Here is a 20829-nt window from a genome sequence, read left to right as displayed (position 1 = left end):
GGCATATATTTCTTTGGTCTCCATCCATGTTTGCCTTGATTCTGTTCAAATGTTACTTTTATTATGACTATCAAGCAAATATTATAGTTATTGTGGTGTTGGGACCTCACAGTTTATTTTTGTTTATTCTTTTTTTAAAGTTTATTGATTTATTTTGAGAGAGCGAGTGTGTGAGCGGTGGAGAGGCAGAGAGAGAAGGAGAGAGAGAGAATCCCAAACAGGCTCCATGCTGTCAGCTCAGAGCCCAACACCGGGCTGGATCTCATGACCATGAGATCATGACCTGAGCCGAGATCAAGAATCTGACGCTTAAGGAACTGAGTCACCCAGGAGCCCCTCATAATTTAAATATTATAAAATTCATAATAAAATTTCCCTCTTCATTATTGCGTCTCCTGGGAGTAAGAATTTATTGATGAATGAACTTATCCAGAGCAGTGTCAAAGTTGGCAGTAACCAAATCTCCTTGGAAATTCTTCAAGAGCAAAGAAAGACTAAAAACATACAGAAACTGAGAGATGTAAAATTTCAAAGAATGTGTGAGACTTAGATCAAAGATGGTCGATCACATTTCATGTTTTAGCACTTCTAGATGCAATTTCTTCAAAAGGACTGTTAAACTGCCGGATAGGAACACATCCATTTACCACCACCAATAGCCTCCTTTGTATTTACCTGGCTAGTTGATGTCATCTTCCCTCTCGAGGGACGTCTTTTGCTTTCTTCAATATTCCTTATTCTCACGTCAGTATCTCCTCTCGATTTGTCTTTTTTTTTTTTTTTTTTTAGGCTTAAAGAAATAATGTGTGACCGGGAAAATCAAAATACACCTCCCTTCAATTTCCCTTCTTTCTCAGAGGCAAATACTGCTGTGTGTCTCTCTTGCATCTTTTTAGAAATGCTCTCTGGATATATAAGCATTTTTCCCATATTCTCTCCCCCGCCCCACACATTGTCCCCTCTGTGCCTCACTCTTCTGTTTTCATTTTACAGTTGTATCTTGATTATTAGTGTAGTTCTGTCTCATTCTAATGGTTACATCATATTCCAGTGTATGGATTTACCATATTTTAGATTTGTACTGATGGGCAATTGAGGTTTTTAAAAAACTTTTGTAGTATCTTACAAACAGTGCTGCAATAAATTCTTGTGTGAGATAGAATCTGGAAAGAGGAATCACTAAATTCAAGGCTATCCCATTTTTAATTTTGAAAACAGCCAAATTTCTATGAGGCAAATCACCTCTTGAGGCAATAAAAGTTTCTGTTTTGCCATACCTGTACAATATAGGGTGTTTTCAAACTTTCTGATTTTTTTTTATCAATCTGATAAGGGAATATGTTACTGCATTCTGATTTTAATTATTATTTATTTTGTGTTTTGCCCTGCAGAGTAAGCTTTGCTTTTTCCCGTTACCAATGTATTTTGGTAATCGTAATCATGTTGTTTTAGAGATTTATCCTTGTGGATATATGAGCTCCAGTTCATTTGTTTCAACTCGTGTATGAGATCCTGCTGAATGACCATATCTTACATTAATTAATCTATTCCCTTATCCTCAGTTTCTGCTTGCATAAACAATGCCAGAACACAAGTCTGCTCGTGCATCTGATTTCCTCCTAAGGCATTTAGCTACAGATAGAAATACTAAGCCAGGGGGCGCCTGGGTGGCTCAGTCGGTTAAGCGTCCGACTTCGGCTCAGGTCACGGTTAAGCGTCCGACTTTGGCTCAGGTCACGATCTCGCGGTCCATGAGTTCGAGCCCCGCGTGGGGCTGTGTGCTGACGGCTCAGAGCCTGGAGCCTGTTTCGGATTCTGTGTCTCCCTCTCTCTCTGACCCTCCCGCGTTCATGCTCTGTCTCTCTCTGTCTCAAAAATAAATAAACGTTTAAAAAAAAAAAAAAAAGAAATACTAAGCCATGGCGTATGCCATCTTCCCCTTTATCAAGTGTATTAGTTTGCTAGGACTGCAGTAAGGAAGCACCGCTAGCTGAGTGGCTTAAGAAATGTATTGTCTCATATTTCTGGAGCCAGAATCTGAAGTCAAGGTGTCAGAAGGGATTGTTCTTTCTGAAGGCTGTGAGGAAGAATCTGTTCCATATCTCTATCCTAGTTTCTAGAAGCCTTGGCTGTTCCTTGTCTAGTATAGGCCGTTCTCCCTGTGTCTTCACATTGTCTTTCTTCTGTGCGTGTCTCTCCCTGTGTCCAACTTGCTCCCTTTTATGAGGATCCTGGTCATATTGGACTAGGGTCCACCCCTATCATCAGCTTAACTTGAACATCTTCTAGGACCTTATTTCCAAATAAGGTCACAGTCTGAGGTCGTGGGGGGACATCTTTTGGGTGGACACAATTCATCCCATAACAGTGAGTGTACCAATTAAGATGCTTTTGGCTACAAGTAAAAGAATACTCAGATGAATGTAGTTTACTTATTTACTTATTTAAAATATTTTTTAACGTTTACTCATTTTTGAGACAGAGAGAGAGAGAGAGAGAGCGCGTGCGCACACAAGCGGGGGAGGGGCAGCGAGAGAGGGAGACACAGAATCTGAAACAGGCTCCAGGCTCCCAGCTGTCAGCACAGAGCCCGACGTGGGGCTCGAACTCACGAACCGTGAGATCATGACCTGAGCCGAAGTCGATGCTTAACCCATTGAGCCCCCCAGGCGCCCCTGAAAGTAGTTTAAAACAAGAGGTTTTTACAGACACACATAACCAGCCAACCAGAAGTGACGTGGTCCTAGAGTCCGGTTCAGCTGCTCAGTGATGGACCAAGTCTTCTTATTCGCTCTCCCATCTCCCTGGGTGGCTTCTGGTCCCAAGATGGCTGCTGCAGTTCCAGCTATTATGTCTTTCCTTATAGAGCGATGCCCAGGGACAGAGAACAGGAGGATGGCAAGAATGCCCCCATTTCAAGTCTCTTTTTATCAGAGAATAGCATCTTTCTCGGGAGACCTCTCTCAATTGCCTCTGTGCTGAATTTCGTTAGCCAGAATAGAGCCACACGGCTCCCCAAACTGGAAAGGAGGCTTGTGAGCTCTTTGATATTTTGAATCAACGTGATAGGAGGCATGCTTTGCCAAGACGGAAGAAGAGTGAGGAAAATCTGTTTGGGCTGGGAACCAGCAGTGTCTGCCATATTACATACGGCCAGACGGGTCTCCACATTTGTGGTGTCACCTGACTTTCGGAAAAGTCCTTGTTGCTCCGTCCTCACCATCGCTCGGAACAATTTTGCGCATCTTTTTGTGGCTTTAGTTTTCATTTTCCTGATGACTAACACAACTGATCATCTTTTTATGCACTTATATTGGCCGCTCTGGTTTGTGTGTTGTGTGTGTGTGTGTGTGTGTGTAAAGTACCTATTTTTGTATTTTGCCTGTTTGTATGTTGAATTGTCTGTCTCCTCTACACATTCAAGATCCTAATTTTTTGTTAGTTTTGCAGATTGCAAATATGTTCTCCCAATCTGTGTCTTGACTCTTGACTTTATTAGATTCCTTGTATTGCTGATGATTTTAATGTAATCATATTTATCTTTTGTGGTTGTGCCTTTTGTACCCTATTTAAGAATTTATTTTCTCAGAGGTCACAATAAAGGTCACATGTATTCCAAAAATGTTAAACATTTGCTTTTTGCAATGAACTCTTTTATCCACTTGGAATTTGTCTTCGTGTGTGGTGTAAGGTAGGGACTTAATTTCATTTTTTCCCCACAGATGGATAGTCAGTTGTGTGAGTACTATTTATCAAACAATTCATCCTTTCCTCAGGGCTTTATAATGCCACTTCTATTTGCATTTCAGACCTGTTAGCTTGTTTCTGGGTTCTCTAATCTGTTCTATAATCTATCCCTAAACAACTACCACCTTGTTTAAATCACTAATGTCTGGATATCCAGCAGGCACTGTCTGATTTCTGTTACTAGATATTAGTTTACGTTTTTTGAATTTTTTTTTCAACGCTTTTTATTTATTTTTGGGACAGAGAGAGACAGAGCATGAACGGGGGAGGGGCAGAGAGAGAGGGAGACACAGAATCGGAAACAGGCTCCAGGCTCCGAGCCATCAGCCCAGAGCCTGACGCGGGGCTCGAACTCACGGACCGCGAGATCGGGACCTGGCTGAAGCCGGACACTTAACCGACTGCGCCACCCAGGCGCCCCGAGTTTACGTTTTTTGGAAGTCCTTATATAAACAGAATCATATCCTGTGTACTCCTTTGTGTCTGGCTTTTTCATGGCCTCCATGTGATGCTTTCGAAATTCATCCCTGTTGTATGTATTAATAGTCTGTTCCCTTTTATTTCTGAATAGTAGTCCACTGTGTGTTTATACACCTGAACTTGTTTATCCATTCCTCTTTTGATGAACATTTGGCTTGTATTTCACTTTGGATATTGTGAGTAAAGCTCCTATGAACAAAGTTTCTGTGTGGATATACAGTTTCGTTCTCTTGGGCAACTACCCAGAATTGAAATAGCAGAGCCACATGCTTTAGCTATTTAAGAAACTACTAAACTGTCCTACAAGGTAATTGTATAGTTTTACATGTTCACCATCAGTGTACAATTATTCTAGCTGCTACACATTCTTTTTTTTAATCTTTATTTATTTTTGAGAGACAGAGACAGAGCATGAGCAGGGGAGGGGTAGAGAGAGGGGGAGACACAGAATCCGAAGCAGCTCCAGGCCCTGAGCTGTCAGCACAGAGCCCGACGTGGGGCTCGAACTCATGAACCGTGAGATCATGACCTAGGCTGAAGCTGGCCGCTTAACCGACCGAGCCACCCAGGTGCCCCTAGTTGCTACACATTCTTACTAACACTTGATATTATCAGACTTTTACACTTTTAGCCATTCTGATGCATTTGTAGTGGTATTTTTATGGTGCTTTTATTTATTTATTTTGAGAAAGAGAGAGAGAGAGAGATGGTGAGCACACAACCGGGGGAGGGGCAGAGAGAGAGGGTGAGAGAGAATCCAAAGCAGCCTCTGAGCTGTTAGCACAAAGCTCAACGTGGGGCTCAATCTCATAAACTGTGAGATCACGGCCTGAGCCAAAATCAAGAGTTGGACATCTAACCAACTGAGCCACCCAGGCACCCTTATGGCACTTTGAATTTGCATTTCCCTCATGACTAATGGTGTTGAGCATTGTCTCGTGGGCTTATTGAAGTATGCTTTCAAATCTCTTGCCAATCGTAAAAAAAAAAGTCGGTCTTTGTTCTTACTGTTGAGTTGTCAGTTTAGGTATTCTGGATGCAAGTCCATTGTCAGATGTGTACTGAAAGTTTTTCTTTCATTTTGTGACATGCCTTTTATTCTTCTTTAATGGAGGCTTTTAAGGAATCAAGTTGTTTTTTTTTTTAATCTTGATAAGATCCAACTTGTTCACTTTTTCTTATATATATCTTGCCTGACTTATGATGGGGTTACATCCCAATAAAGTCATCATATATTGAAAATATCATAAGTCAAACATGCATTTACTACACCTCACCTACCGAACAGCATAGCTTAGCCTAGCCTACCTGAAGTATGCTCGGAATTCTTACATGAGCTTACAGTGGTCACAACAGAGTATCAGACTGCATACTTCTGGCCTGGGAGGAAATCAAAATGCAAAATTTAGGGGCGCCTGGGTGGCGCAGTCGGTTAAGCGTCCGACTTCAGCCAGGTCACGATCTCGCGGTCCGTGAGTTCGAGCCCCGCGTCAGGCTCTGGGCTGATGGCTCGGAGCCTGGAGCCTGTTTCCGATGCTGTGTCTCCCTCTCTCTCTGCCCCTCCCCCGTTCATGCTCTGTCTCTCCCTGTCCCAAATAAATAAATAAACGTTGAAAAAAAAATTAAAAAAAAAATGCAAAATTTGAAGTACGGTTTCTACTGAATGCATATCACTTTTGCATCAAATCATAAGTGGAACCATCGTAAGTTGGGGACTGTATAGCTTGTGCTTTAGGTCTGTCCTCAACTCCTAGTTAATTTTGTGTAGGGTATGAAGTAAGGTAGATTTCAGTTTTCTTTCGCATATGAAAATCTATTTGCTGTCGCATCATTTATCGAAAGAGCTTTCCTTTCCCCATTGAATTGCTTTGACACTTTTGCTGAAAATCAATTGATCATGCCTTAGTCTGTTTGGACAGCTATACCAGAACAGTATAAATCAGATGACTAATGAACAACAGAAATTTCTTTCCTCTTCTTCTTCTTCTTCTTCTTTATTTTTTTTATTTTTTAAAAATTTTTTTCAACGTTTTTTATTTATTTTTGGGACAGAGAGAGACAGAGCATGAACGGGGGAGGGGCAGAGAGAGAGGGAGACACAGAATCGGAAACAGGCTCCAGGCTCCGAGCCATCAGCCCAGAGCCTGACGCGGGGCTCGAACTCACGGACCGCGAGATCGTGACCTGGCTGAAGTCGGACGCTTAACCGACTGCGCCACCCAGGCGCCCCATTTCCTTTTTTTTTTTAAAGTGTACTTATTTTGAGAGAGACACAGGCAGTGTGAGTTGGGGAGGAGCAGAGAGAGAGAGGGGGAGAGAGAGAGAGAATCTGCCAGTGCAGAGCCTGATGTGGGGCTTGCACTCCCAAAACTGTTAGTTCATGACCTGAGCTGAAATCAAGAGTTGGACAACTTCACTGACTGAGCCACCCAGGTGCCCCCAGAAATTGATTTCTTACAATTCTGGAGGCTGGAAAGTCTAAGTTAAAAGGCCAGCAGTCTCAGTGTCATTGCATTTGGAATTAAAACAGCCCTTCCTTGATGATAATTCAGACAATCAGTTCTCAGTCTTCATATTCCTTGGCTAATCAAGAGCATCTGACACAGTTCATCACTTCTGCCACCTTAATACACTTTCTTCACTTGGCTTCCAGAATAACCCATTCTCCTGCCTATTGTCCTACATTCCAATCTTTATTGGGTTTTTCTCCCCACCTCTTCTGTCAGATTGCCTCAAGGCTCAATCCTTGATCATCTTCTCTCCTTTGTATTTTGGTTGCTAATCTCAGGTAGTTTCATGGCTTTCTCTCTCCTGAACTTCAGGATCAGACACCCGTCTGTTTAGTCCACAGCCTCACTTGCACATCTAATAGAGACTTCAAGCTCAGCGTGTTTGAAACAGAACTGATCAATGCCATCTCCACCTAAACCTCTCCATCCCAGTTCATGGCAACTCCATCCTTCCAGTGTCCCAGGCTACGAACTTTGGAATTATTATCGACTCCTTATTTCTTTCACACCACACATCTAATCCATTAGGAAATTTAAGGCTAAAGGTAATCTATCACTTCTTACCATCTCTCCTTCTACTACCCTGGTCCACATCACCACAGCTACTTGCTCACAGTACTGGTCTATCTTCCTCTTCCGGACTATACTCACTGAAGCTGTCAGAGAAATCCTTTGAAACTTAAGTAATATCATGTGCTTCCTGTGCTGTGGATCCTCTATGGCTCCACAGTTCTCCATGTGTAGAAGCTCCATTCCTGACAATGGCTCTGGGAGCCCCACCCAGTATGCCTTCCTTTCTGTCTACTGTCCACCTGGCTTTCTCTGCTCCAGCCACCAGCCGTACTGGCTTCTTTGCTGTTTCTTGAGCGTATCAGGCATTTCAGGCCAGATTAATGGAATTAGTGACTTCTAAGCTTTCCTGAAGATTTTTTTAAAATATAATTTATTGTCAAGTTGGCTAATATACAGTGTATACAGTGTGCTCTTGGTTTTGGGGGTAGATTCCTATGATTCATTGCTTACATACAACACCCAGTGCTCCTCTCAACAAGTGCTCTCCTCAATGCCCATCACCCATTTTCTCCATCCCCTCCTCCATCAACCTTCAGTTTGTTCTCTGTATTTAAGAGTCTCTTATGGTTTGCCTCCCTCCCTCTCTGTTTGTAACTATTTTTCCCCTTCCCTTCCCCCAGGGTCTTCTGTTAAGTTTCTCAAGTTTCACATGAGTGAAAACATATGATATCTGTCTTTCTCTGCCTGACTTATTTCACTTAGCATAATACCCTTCAGTACCACCCACGTTGCTACAAATGGTAGGTTTTATTCTTTCTCATTGCTGAGTAGGATTCCATTGTATATATAAACCACATCTTCTTTATCCATTCATCAGTTGATAGACATTTAGGCTTTTTCCATAATTTGGGTATTGAAAGTGCTGCTATAAACATTGGGGTACATATGCCCCTATGAAACAGCACTCCTGTATCCTTTAAATAAATTTCTAGTAGTGTTATTGCTGGGTCATAGGGTAGTTCTATTTTTAATTTTTTGAGGAACCTCTACACTGTTTTCCAGAGTGGTTGCACCAGTTTGCATTCCCACCAAAAGCGCAAGAGGGTTCCCGTTTCTCCACATCTCGCTAGCATCTGTTGTTTCTTGAATTGTTAATTTTATGACTCACTATGACTGGTGTGAGGTGGTATCTCAGTGTGGTTTTGATTTGTATTTCCCTGATGATAAGTGATGTTGAGCATCTTTTCATGTGTCTGTTGGCCATCTGGATGTCTTCTTGGGAAAAGTGTCTATTCATGTCTTCTGCCCATTTCTTCACTGGATTATTTATTTTTCAGGTGTTGAATTTGGTAAGTTCTTCATAGATTTTGGATACTAACCCTTTATCTGATATGTCATTTGCACATATCTTTTCCCATTCCGTCAGTTGCCTTTTAGTTTTGTTGATTGTTTCCTTTGCAGTGTAGAAGGTTTTTACCTTGATGAGGTCTCAATAGTTCATTTTTGCTTTTATTTCCCTTGCCTTTGGCGATGTGTTGAGCAAGAAATTGCTGCAGCTGAGGTCAAAGAGCTCTCCTCTGGGGTTTTGATGGTTTCCTGTCTCACATTTAGGTCTTTCATCCATTTTGAGTTTATTTTTGTGTATGGTGTAAGAAAGTGGTCCAACTTCATTCTGCATGCTGCTGCCCAGTTCTCCCAGCACCACTTGCTAAAGAGACTTTTTTCTATTGGATACTCTTTCCTGAAGAGTTTTTTAAGTAAGCTCTATGCCCAATGTGGGACCTGATCTCCTGACTCCAAGATCAAGAATCCACATACTGAGCCAGCCGGGAGCCCCAAGAGTCTTCTTCTGTCTTAACACCCTACTTGCAAAATTCTGACTTCCTCAGGGAATCTTGCTGGTTGCTCTCTTCGCCCACAAGGTGGCAATCTTTGCCTTCAATTCAGGCTCCCTCAGTCTCAAATTAAAGAATTAACCACTGAGTTAACAGGCTCTCATGTTTCCTTTGGGCCAAGACAATGTTCCCTGCAGGACTTCACGGCAGGAAAAGTTATAGAATGAGTGTAACTACCCCTTGAGATCTAAGTGCTTTTAGGGATGAGGATTTTAGGCTGTGAGAGCTTTCTTGGGGGAGCAACATATTAGGTAGTTGATGTTGCTTTATTGGCGGGGACTTTGAAATAGAACCATTATTTGTGGGAAGGGTGACAGCATATCCTGAGAGGTGACAGCACCAAGTTAGGAAGTGTGAAGTAGGCTGACAACATACAGATTTAACCATGAAATGTACTTGGTTTTCACCTTGTGTAAGACTTTAACTCTCTGCCCATCCCCTGTACCCTATTGGCTTTATCCCATCACTTGGGAAACAAGTGTCTATTCTGGTCTGTATCTTTGCATGAGATCTAGGGAAAGGACAGCCCCTCTGGGGTCTTAGGTCCTCATTTCTGTTAGGAACAACTTCACCTCCTATGGGGGGCAGCATTGTTCAGAGAAAGAGTGGAGTTTGGAATGTCAGATAGGTCTGCCCCTTGCTAATTGTTCGGCTTTGGTCTTGTTGCTAAACTCTGAGCTTCAGTAGCTCTAATGATAGGAACTTCCCCACAGGGCCAGTGTGAGATTTAAATAGTATGAGTTAAGGAGTAAGCACAGTGCCTGGCACGTGGGGAGCACTATGTGGTGGTCATACACTTTTCCTTCTTCCTTCGAGTGCTCCCTCCTGCCTCTGGGCTCCTGGAGACAACTGCCAGGGTAGGTCAGAAGTAGGGAGAAAGGGGGAGAAGCCAACAAGAAGGGTCGACTCATGGGGGATAGGGCAACTGAGGAACCATCTGGGGTCTGCTGGAAGGAATAGAGTGGTAGGAAGGGGGAGGACGTGCCACTGACCTTGAATCCTAAGGAGGCAGGCAGAGAAATACTGTCATGGCTAAGACACCACCTCAGCCTGCAGACTTTCTTACTAACAAATCGAGTCTTCCAGAAGCTGCTTTTGGAGCTTCTGCCAAGCATAAACACTGATTAAGGCATGCTGGTTTTCACAGGCCCTCTGATTCTTGAATATCCTTCTCAAGATTGGAGGTTACTGTCATTGTCCCTCAGCCCAAGACCACCAGGAACACAGGGCAGTTGAACAAGATGGGCTTCATCTCTCTTTCCAAGAGTGAGCCCTAGTACGAGGGCCCCTGGGGCGGGGGAGGGTTCAGTGTGAGCATGTTAGAAAGGATTGATAGGATGGGGGCTTCTTTTATGAACTTTTGGGGGAAAGAGGCTGGCTTTGCCTGGATGCTGCCAGGGAGCACAGGGCAAGGGGGTCATTCTGTGATAGGGTCTGCCAGGCTGCAAGCATGAAGCAAAGCCAAAGCTGTCGTTGGTAAAGAGGGAGCAGTCACTGATATTTACTACGATACAAGGGTATTTGGTCTGTGTGTGTGTGTGCATGTGTGTGTGTGTGTGTTGTGGATATTGTCTGTTGACATCACAGTCTCAGGGTCACAGAGATGTTTGATGTCAGGTGCCCTTGAATTATGTTCAACAGGAGAACACCAGGCCAACGCAATTCTCTTTTTCATCGCCAACATCTCCATATATAACCTTGTTCTCTCTGGGTCCCCAGGAGGAAGGAACTACAGCAGCTGGGCTGTGATGGCTTTACTTAATTTTGGAAGAAGGGATGATCCTGAGGGGAAGAAAGAAGGCAAGCGAGTGGGCTAATGGTCTGGTCAACTGGACCTCCAGGTAGATAGACTAACGCCATTTGCTAGAACGAAGCGGCCTATCTCGTGAATCCCCTTAACAGGACGTCCTTGGTTAAAGACGACTTAGAGAAAATAGATTCATCATCTGTGAGGCGTGATTCCCTGGAAAGTCATGTAAGCAGTGGAACTCTCTGGGTAATAAAATGGAGATATTTCATCCTTTTAATCCTTCTCGTTGTGTAATGAACCCTACAGAACCCAAAAGGTCACTTCATGGTGTTATCCGTGATTCTGGGCCAGAAAGCATGTGTCTCATGCAGGAAGGCAGGCAGGACACCAGGGGCGATATAGGAAGTGGCATCCCTTCCTCCCTTCCTTTGACTGAGCCTCTCAATGACTTGTCTCCTTGATATGATTCATCAAGTCTGACTCTGAGTATGATCTGTGATGAGGAGTGATTTGACAACCCAGTCTTGCTTGAGGATGCAAGAAAGTCTTTAAAGTGAAGACAGTTCCACTGGAAAAAGTCTGTGGCCTTAACCCCTACTCATATATCACATCATATATCACATCACTGGGCCTTGAGTGGTGGGGCCAGGGCATCTTGCCTGATTACATGCTATTGTTTTTAACAGGATGAGGGGTAGAAAAGACACTTTGTAGCTAGCAGACGTGAGGGAGGGTGCAGAAATGATGGGTGGTGATGGAGTAGAGATCCTCTTCTGTCTCTGCTGGATACAGGAATTCCTAAGGTGGTATGTTTTCTTTAAACCCAAGTCCTAAGCTTCCCAAGATTCTCAAGTGTTTGGTCTAATTGCTCAAGCTACTCTAAAAGAAAATAAAAGTTTTGTTATGATCGCTATTGTAATATATGTTTATTGTAGGAAAAGTCAAAGTATAAGGATGGGACGATTACAAGGCAACCTTATACTCCTCACAACCAGGTATAAGTATTTTAAAACATGGTTTGAGGGGCACCTGGGTGGCTCAGTTGATTGAGCGTCTGACTCTTGACTTCTGCTCATGTCATGATCTCACGGTTTGTGGGTCTGAGCCCTTCATCCGGCTCTGTGCTGACAGCGCGGACGGAGCCTGCTTGGGATTTCTGTCTCCCTCTCTCTCTGTCCCTCCCCCGCTTGCTCTCTATTTCTCTCTATCAAAAAACAAACAAGCAAACAAACAAACATGGTTTGATTGCCGTGGTTTCTTTTTCTTTCAGTTTTAAAAAATTGGTTGTGATTTTGCTATATCTTCATTTAAAAAAATTGAACTCCCCTTCCCCCCTTTTTGGCTGGCTTGGATAATCCATTGTTAAATTTTTTCTTTTAATGTTTATTTATTTCTGAGACAGAGAGGGACAGAGCCTGAGAGGGGGAGTGGCAGAGAGAGAGGGAGACACATTATCCGAAGCAGGCTCCAGGCTCTGAGCTGTCAGCACAGAGCCCGACGCAGGGCTCGACCTCGCAAACTGTGAGATCATGACCTGAGCCGAAGTCGGTCGCTCAACTGACTGAGCCACCCAGGCACCCCTTGGATAGCCCATTTTTATTGTAAACCAACAATACAGAAAAATATGAGGTGAAAGTGGAAATTTGCCTTTATTTTTCTTCCAAGAGACAACCCCAATTACCAGTTTGGTGTGCATCTTTTTCCTGTTTTCTAGAAGGTGAGGTCTCCTTTCATCACTTACCATAAAATAAACATCCCCCAAGTGATTCCAAGCTCTGTATAAATACGTTGTTCAAAGGCTGTTTTGTTTTCCACTGAACAGAGACACCTTTTGACGCCATTCCCTTCTGTTGGCTACACATCTCTAATCTCTGGAACCCATCAAAGGCAGCGAAGCCAGAAAGGGGGCACATAGAAACCCCGGGCGGTTACAAATATAGATAGATTTTGCATGTCACAACAACAGGGGAGCCCACAAAGAAAAATCATTTTCAAAAAAGAAGACTGCTTAACATTCAATCAAGGAGATTTTGTTTTTGTTGTGTGGTTTTAAATCCCGTGCCTATCCTCTGTAGTAGAGAATTAGAAAATGTTCCACTATGTATTGAGTTTTCAAGTTTTAGTGCCTTGGGCAAAAGTCACCGGTGCTTTGACTGTAATTAGTTCTGGTCTTTCTCTGCCCTCAACCATCATCTGAGTGCCTTGAGGATAGCTCTGTGCCTGGTGGGAGGCTCTCGGTAGGACCCCGGGAAGTATTTGTGGAAGGAAAGAGTGGGTGATGAAGCAGCCCAAGTGTCCACGGTGGGTAAACGGATACCCAGAATGAGGTGTAAGCCTACAGTGGAATGTTGTTGAGCCTTTGAAAGGGCAGGGGATTCTGACACCTGCTACAACACGGGTAAGCTGTGAGGACATTGCGCTAAGTGAAATCAGCCAGTGATGGAAAGACAGGTACCCACAGTAGTCAAATCCACTGAGATAGAAAGTGGCAGTGCAGTTCCCCTGGGAGGAAGGGGGAAGGGGAAGCTTCTGAAAAATTCTCAGTTCTACTCTTTCCACCTTTGCCATTCTGACTTGGTTGGCCTGGAGTCGGTCTTTTCCGAAGCTCTCAGGTGATGGTCAAGTGTGGCCAGAGCTGAGAGCCACAGGACCCGATGACTTCCCACAGTCTGATCTGGGCACAGACAGCTCTTGGGAATAGCCCTGGGGCTCACAGTCTCTATCCCAGGCAGCAGGTCTGCCTGGAAGCAGCACCATTTTGGAATGGAGAGCCATTTTTAATGCAAAAACAACAACAACAACAACAACAACAACAACAAAACAACTTCCAGAAATGGCTCTTATTCCTTCCCTGCTGCTTCTTCAATTTTTTTATGTTGTTTTTATCTTATATTTGAGAGAGAGAGATGGACAGAATGTCAGCAGGGGAGGGGCAGAGAGACGGAGACAGAACCTGAAGCCACCTCCAGGCTTCAAGCTGTGAGTGCGGAGCCCGACGTGGGGCTCGAACCCATGAGCAGTGACATCGTGACCTGAGGTGAAGTCAGCCGCTCAACGGACTGAGCCACCCAGGGGCCCCCCATGCCGCCTCTTCAGTCGGAGGCGCACCTCCATCTCTGTTGGACACAGACGTTCCTGAGGCCACCTGTTTCTTATAACCGGCCAATTTACTCGGAGCAGCTTGGCTTGGCTATCATTTGATCTGATGGAACGGTGCTCTACCCAGGGGAACAAACATGAACACGGGGGATTCTTGCAAAGAAGCCACACTAATGAACTTGAGGCTCCTTTCTGCATTGACATCTATAAATGAGTACTGCAGACACCTCCCTACAGTGCCATCCCAATGCCTTTTTAATTCTGTATATGTATTTATGCCGATCAAAATGGTGACTGGCACATCCAGGGTGCAATGTTTACTTTTGAGTTTAAGGATAAAAAGAAACTTCAGGGGCTCCTGGGGGGCTCAGTCACTTAAGCATCTGACTCTTGATTTCAGCTCAGGTCATGATCTCAAGGTCGTGAGATCGAGCCCCACGTTGGGATCCGTGCTGAGACTCGGACCCTGCTTGGGATTTTCTCCCTCCCTCTCGCTCTGTGCCTCCCTGCGCTTGTGTTCTCTCTATCTCTCAAAATAAAGAAATAATACATTTAAAAAAAAGTAGCTTCATAAAGCTTGACCCCAGACTTCTGATTGCTCCTCCTCATTTTCTCTCAGTTGTGGACACAAGGAGGCTGTGGTCTCTGAGACAGAGAAAGGGAAGGCAGTTAAATCATAAACTCTTCTCACGTCTGTTTCAGCTTATGTTCTAGAACTCTGCTCCTTGTAGACAAGGAGCTCCGTTAAATTATTATCAACCTGGGGATCCTTGAGCCCAGAAGGTAGTGTCTCCTGAGCTGGGGGTCTACATACCTAAGAAACATAAAAATAATTTTAGAGGTTCGTGAGTTCTCCCGGAGGCTCCATCAAGTCTTTGGTGATTACATAACATGTTCATAAAAACATCTGGTAAACAGTGGGTTCTTGGTGCACGTTCATTTCTCTTTCCTGCCAGATTTTTTTTTTTTTTTTTTTGTAGTGGAAAGTTCTCTTGCTCTTCATCTCAGGGAGACATCTCTCCCCCTCCAGCCTTTGTCTGCCTCAAGTTCTGCAGATGTTGGTAGAAGAATTGTATGAGGGAGTTGGAGTCCGGAACAGGACATTTTTGAGAAGGCCGCTGAATTAAATTAATGGAAATAAAACATGATCCCCCAAAGTGACATAACCACCAAACACTTTTTCTCTAAACTTGCCATGATGGTGCCCCATACATTTTGATTGACATCGAAGTACATAATGCGATAACCTGTTTTCTTTGAAATGTGCAGTGTATGAAGAAAGCCAGATGGATAATGGTTTCCTGGCCCAGCTTTGGAAGGCAAGCCATGAGGCAGTTGAAATGTCCTGCGCAGACTGGGGAGTAGAGGGATCTCGGCTTGAAAGAGCCCTCCATGAAGCCTGCAGGTGTTGTGTGTGAGCTCATCGAATTCTCTCGAAGCTCCCATGAGTGAAGTGATATTACCTCCCTTTCACAGATGGGGAAACTGAGGCTGGGGCGCTTTTCTAGCCTGCCTTCCAAGGCAATGCTGTAGTAGAGTGGTGGGAGCCTGACCTTCAGGGTCACACAGACTTGGGACCTGTCCCGGCTTTCCCACTCACTCATCCTGTGACCTCTGACCGGTTCTATAACTTTGCAGCCTTCAAGTTTCCTCATCAGTAAAATGGGACAACGGTAGGATCTCCCTGTGACCAAGGCCCTTTCTTCTCTAGAATCGAAGTAGTGATTTTAGATCTGCAATGGCCGTCAAGGTGAAAGATTGCGCTTCTCACCTTCCTTTGCAGCTAGGTGCGGCCTGTGATAACATCTTAGCAAATGAGATGACAGCAAATAGAACATCTTCTAAGAGCCTGTCCTTAAGAAGCAGCCCACGTGCCCACTGCTGCTGCTGCTTTCCCCTCCTCTTCCTTCTTTCTCTTCCTCTTTCTTTTCCTTAATCTTTCCTGTTGGCTGGAATGTAGTCATGATGGCTGGAACTGAAGTAGTCATTTTGGACTGAGCAGATGGGTCTCTGATATGTGCAATGTCATAGAAATCCCAGATACTGGCCTTGAGCTTGAGATATGAGCAAGAAATAAAATTCTCTGTTACGTCCCTGCAATTTTAAGTCTTACTAAGTTGAATCAAATACTGATACATTTGCTCAGAGAAATGATAGGAGATTAGATGAGATATGTATGTGCAATATATATATTAAGCCCCCAATAAATGCTACCTTTTGTTGTTATTGTTTATTACTACTACTACGAAATTATTATTATTATTATTGCCTCAGCCCACCCAGCTACCGGATGACTGATCTGGAATTCTGTCCTGTGGCTTTTGCATATCAAAGCCATTACATTTTACAGGCTGATTCCTACCACGAGTGGAAGATCAAGGAGACAATCATATTGCCTGCGGACAAGGGGATGGGCAGTACTGTTACCCTCTGGGTTGGGTTTGCATCCTAATCTGACCCCAAGGGGCCGGGTGTTCTCACCACCCCAGGTGCAGGACCTACTAACTCTGTGTGCCCTTCCGGGCCCTGTGAGGATGAGCCCCATTCCTAAATTGGCCCAGGAGTTATATGGGCCACGCCTGCCTCTATGGGCTGCAGATGACTGCTCACAGCCAGCAAGGTCTGAGCAAGGGGCCCGAAAAGAAAGACAGGAAATATTATTGCTGATGTTGAGTGAACCTTTATTCTGTACTGGGCAGTGTGCTGAAAGGATTTACCATGTGTTTTATTTAGGCCCCCAAAGGTTGGGGTTTATCCCGATCGTGATACCTGAGTGCTCCCAGGGGGGACCCACGTCTTTGTCCCGAGGAAATGACGGGTTTCTGTGCACCTGCTAACAGGAACACAAGGGATTCCAGCTGCTGTCTTCTTAGCCCCTCTCTGTGCCCCCATCCCTCCTCCCTCCGCTCTTCCCCACCCACCTGCCTCCTCATGGTTGGGGGCTGTCTGGAGGGGACGAGGAGTCCGAATTCTATTTCAGAGACTTCTATCTTTAGGGCCAGCTCAGAATTTTCTAGTGGTGGCTCAAAAAAAAAAAAAAAAAAAAAATCAGATGAGACCACTCTCATGCTTAAAACGATCCAATGGCTTGCCAGTAATTAGAGTAAAATTTGAAATCATTTCTTTGGTCCAAAAGACCTAAGTGATCTACCGCCTGATTATTTTTCTGACCTGATTTCTTACCACTCTTTTCCTTATTCCTTTCCGTGGCAGCTATGCTGTGTGCTTCAGGGCCTTTGTCCTTGTAGTAGCCTCTGTCTGGAATGTTCTCCTTCTCATCATTCAGTCTTAGCTTAAATGATCTCTCAGGGACACCTGTCCTGACCAGCCTCCCTAACCTGGTGATTGTATTCTGCTGTCGCCCCCTGCCCCCTTGATTTTCTGAATACTTGGAATAATCCGTACTGATTTTGTTAACTTATTTGCTTGTTTGATTACTGTCTGTGTCTCTAACGGGAGAAGCAGCTCTGGGAGAGGCAGGGACGTTGCAGGGCGGGGAGGATAACGGTCATCTCTTAAAAAATGCTGTCCGGATGTGCGTGAAGTTCTAGGCATGCAGCCCGTGCTTCGTAGATGACACGCGCCCAGGTAATTATGTTCAAAACCTAACCTTTCATGTTTTGTTTTGTTTTCCGTGTTTTGTCTCACAGACATAAAGATTGCCAAAAGATAGGGAAGGCATTCACAAATGCGTTTCTTTCTAAGGATCCTTGCGGCAGCACGGAACAGGACTATGAGCCGTTGATGGAACTGACGAACCAAACTGTACCTTGTGACAAGGTAACGGGATAGAGTTATTGATTTTTTTCAAAGTTTATTTATTTATTTATTTATTTAGAGAACCAGCAGGGGAGGGGCAGAGGGGGGGCGGACAGAGGATCTGAGGTGGGCTCTGTGCTGACAGCCCCTGATGTGGGGCCCAGACTCATGAACTGTGAGATCATGAGTCAAAGTCAGATGCTTAACTGACTGAGCCACCCAGGCACCCCGAATTATTGATTTTTAAAACTGAGGATAAAAAAGGGTGCCTGGGTGGCTCAGTCAGTTAAACATCCAACTCTCGATCTCAGCTCAGGTCGTGATCTCAGGGTTCATGAGATTGAGCCCCGCATCAGGCTCTGTGCTGTCAGCTTGGGATTCTCTCACTTCCTCTCTCTCTCTGCTCCTTACTTGTGCATGCACTCTTTCTCTCAAAATAAATAAACTGAAAAAAAAAAACAAAACAAAACAGAAAACAGGGGGCGCCTGGGTGGCTCAGTTGGTGAAGCGTCCAACTTCGGCTCAGGTCATGATCTCGCGGTTTGTGAGTTCGAGCCCTGCGTCGGGCTCTGTGCTGACAGCTTGCTCAGAGCCTGGAGCCTGCTCCGGATTCTGTCTCCCTTTCTCTCTTCCTCTGCCCTGCTCACATTCTGTCTCTGTCTCTCTCAAAAATAAATAAACATTAAAAAAAACCCCAACAAAACAAAACAGGATAAAAGCCAAAGGAAGAGACTACAGGACCAAATTTTGGCCAGGATGAGGGAGGAGAAAAATCTGGAGGTTAGGGTGTATGCGTGGTTGGCCGAGATGGCGTCTGTGGAGATTTTGCGGCACCTGGATATCATCTGGATTTGGGACATCTGAGAAAGAAAATTAAGAGAGAACCGGGGACAGGGAAAGAGGAAGGAGACGTGACCAAAAATCAGGCAAAGCAAACCTATGGGAAACCCAACCAACCCAAACAAAAAGGACCCAACTTTATATAACTGTGAAATTCTCCCTTGACCTCTGACAATGATGATGATAATTCATAGCCACCCTGCAGAATAAACAAGTCAAGAGTCAACAACCCCATTTTACCGGTGAGAACACTGAGACTTGGTGAGGTTAGGCGGTCAGTGACTGCTTACGTTTGGTGGCCTTGAAAGTGACCAGTTGAAATGTTGGTAGCCTGGGATTTGGAGCCAGAGGGGCCTGGGGTTTATACATAGACTGTACTGGAACAAGTGCGGAATGGCGTACATCTTTCCTCAAGTCAGCATTTAAGGTGAAAATTCAGTGCACCCCAAATCAACTTTGTGTAGCCTCCGAGCCAGGCACCTATTATAGCCTCTCATCCGCTCGGTGGAGAGCTAGGGTTATTCCAGAGAACCGGCCAGGTGCACCGACACGGGGCCGGTACAGAAGAGCTGCTTGGCAAATAACCCCAAGGATCCCTAACTCGGCAACAGACCCGGGACTAAGCACTTTTTATTTGCAATTGTCTCATTTCATCTCACATCTCGGGTTCCTTACAGTCACTATCGATACCATTTTACAGATGGGGAAAGTGAGGCTTAGTGATGCTCTGGCTGCCCAGGGTCAGGCAGCTGTAAGTAGTGACGCTGGTTTCACAGGGCACGTGCCTCTGGGGCCCACGCTTCAAACCATGCCCTCCACACCCTCCTATCTGGAAGGAGTAGAGGGGCACCCGGGTGGCTCAGTAGGTTGAGCCTCGGACTCTGGATTTTGGCTCAGGTCATGATCGCATGATCCATGAGATAGAGCCCGAGTTGGGTTCTGTGCTGACAGTGTGGAGTCTGCTTGTGATTCTCTTTCTCCTTCTCTCTCTCTCTGCCCCTCACCCCCTCACAAAATAAAGAGATAAACTTAAAAAAAAAAAAAGGTGCCATTTGCAACTATGTGGATGGAACTGGAGGTGTGATGCTAAGTGAAATTAGTCAGAGAAAGACAAATATCATAGCACTTCACTCATATGAGGACTTCAAGATACGAAACAGATGAACATAAAGGAAGGGAAGCAAAAAGAATAGAGAAACAAGGAGGGAGACAAAAGCATTAAGATTCTTAAATATGGAGAACAAATAGAGTGTTAATGGAGGGGTTGTGGGAGAGGGGAGGCGCTAAATGTGTTAAGGGCATTAAGGAATCTACTCCTGAAATCATTGTTGCACTGTATGCTAACTAACTCGGATGTAAATTAAAAAAAAATAAGTAAAAATTAAAAAAATTAATTTAAAACTAAAAAAAAAAAAAAAAAGGGGAATAGATCCATGGGCTGAAGATTGTTCTGGCATTTGACCTTTACAAGGGACCCTAAAAAAATTTACCGTATTTGTTCTTTCCTTTCTCTCCTTTTTCTTTGTGGGAATAGGAAAGATTTGGGGAAGGAAACAGGGTCCTGGAGCCCTTTAAGAACCCAAGAGCACTTCTCCCAGAAAATAGCACGTAGACACAATTGTTTTGCAGATGACTTTAGGAATTTCCTAATGTCTCCTCCAGATGTGCTCTAGTTCTGTGTTTATTGTAAGATTCTCATCCGTGGCTTTCAGACTTTTTTTCACTGCCACCAAAAATAATAATGTGACCTAGAAAACGCACACACACACACACACACAGCCTCCATCCATGGACACAGAACACAGTGATGCACTCAGCAACGCTCACTTTTACTCTAGGGGTTTTACTCTGGTCTTTTCTATTTTTCTCTCATTTAAGAAGATGTGGGTTTTGTTTTTGTTTTTGCTTTTTGACTCACTGAATTGCTCTCCATAACAGGTTGTGTTTTTCTTTCCTAGACCCTCCTTTGGAGCAAAACAAATGAGCTGGTGCACGAATACGCATGGGTCCAGCGGGAGTTGTTCACCCTGGAGAACACACTGCTGGGCTACATGGCGGACGGCCTCAGGTGGTGTGGAGACCCAGGCTCTCCTGGTGAGGGTCTGGGCTGTTTGGCATTGCAGGGAGTGCAGGGCGAAGGAGCCCTGGGCTCTGCCAGGGGCATCGGTGTGGTGGGAGGAGCCACAGGTACCTGCCCTGATGCCATCTACACACTTAGCGATCATTCAGGTTCCCG

General features: G+C 44.5%; 1 protein-coding gene across 1 annotated transcript in view; it reads left to right on the top strand.

Annotated features, from left to right (window-relative positions):
* Positions 1-20829, top strand: part of CD38 (CD38 molecule) — a 57803-nt gene that overhangs the window by 22259 nt on the left and 14715 nt on the right. The window contains exons 2-3 of the mRNA XM_030314172.1: positions 17645-17774; positions 20552-20687. Coding sequence (XP_030170032.1) covers positions 17645-17774; positions 20552-20687 — 266 coding nt within the window. The remainder of the gene's footprint in view (positions 1-17644; positions 17775-20551; positions 20688-20829) is intronic.

Source organism: Lynx canadensis, chromosome B1 (assembly GCF_007474595.2).
Source record: "Lynx canadensis isolate LIC74 chromosome B1, mLynCan4.pri.v2, whole genome shotgun sequence".
NCBI lineage: Eukaryota > Metazoa > Chordata > Mammalia > Carnivora > Felidae > Lynx > Lynx canadensis.
This window is presented reverse-complemented; position numbering and strand designations above follow the sequence as displayed.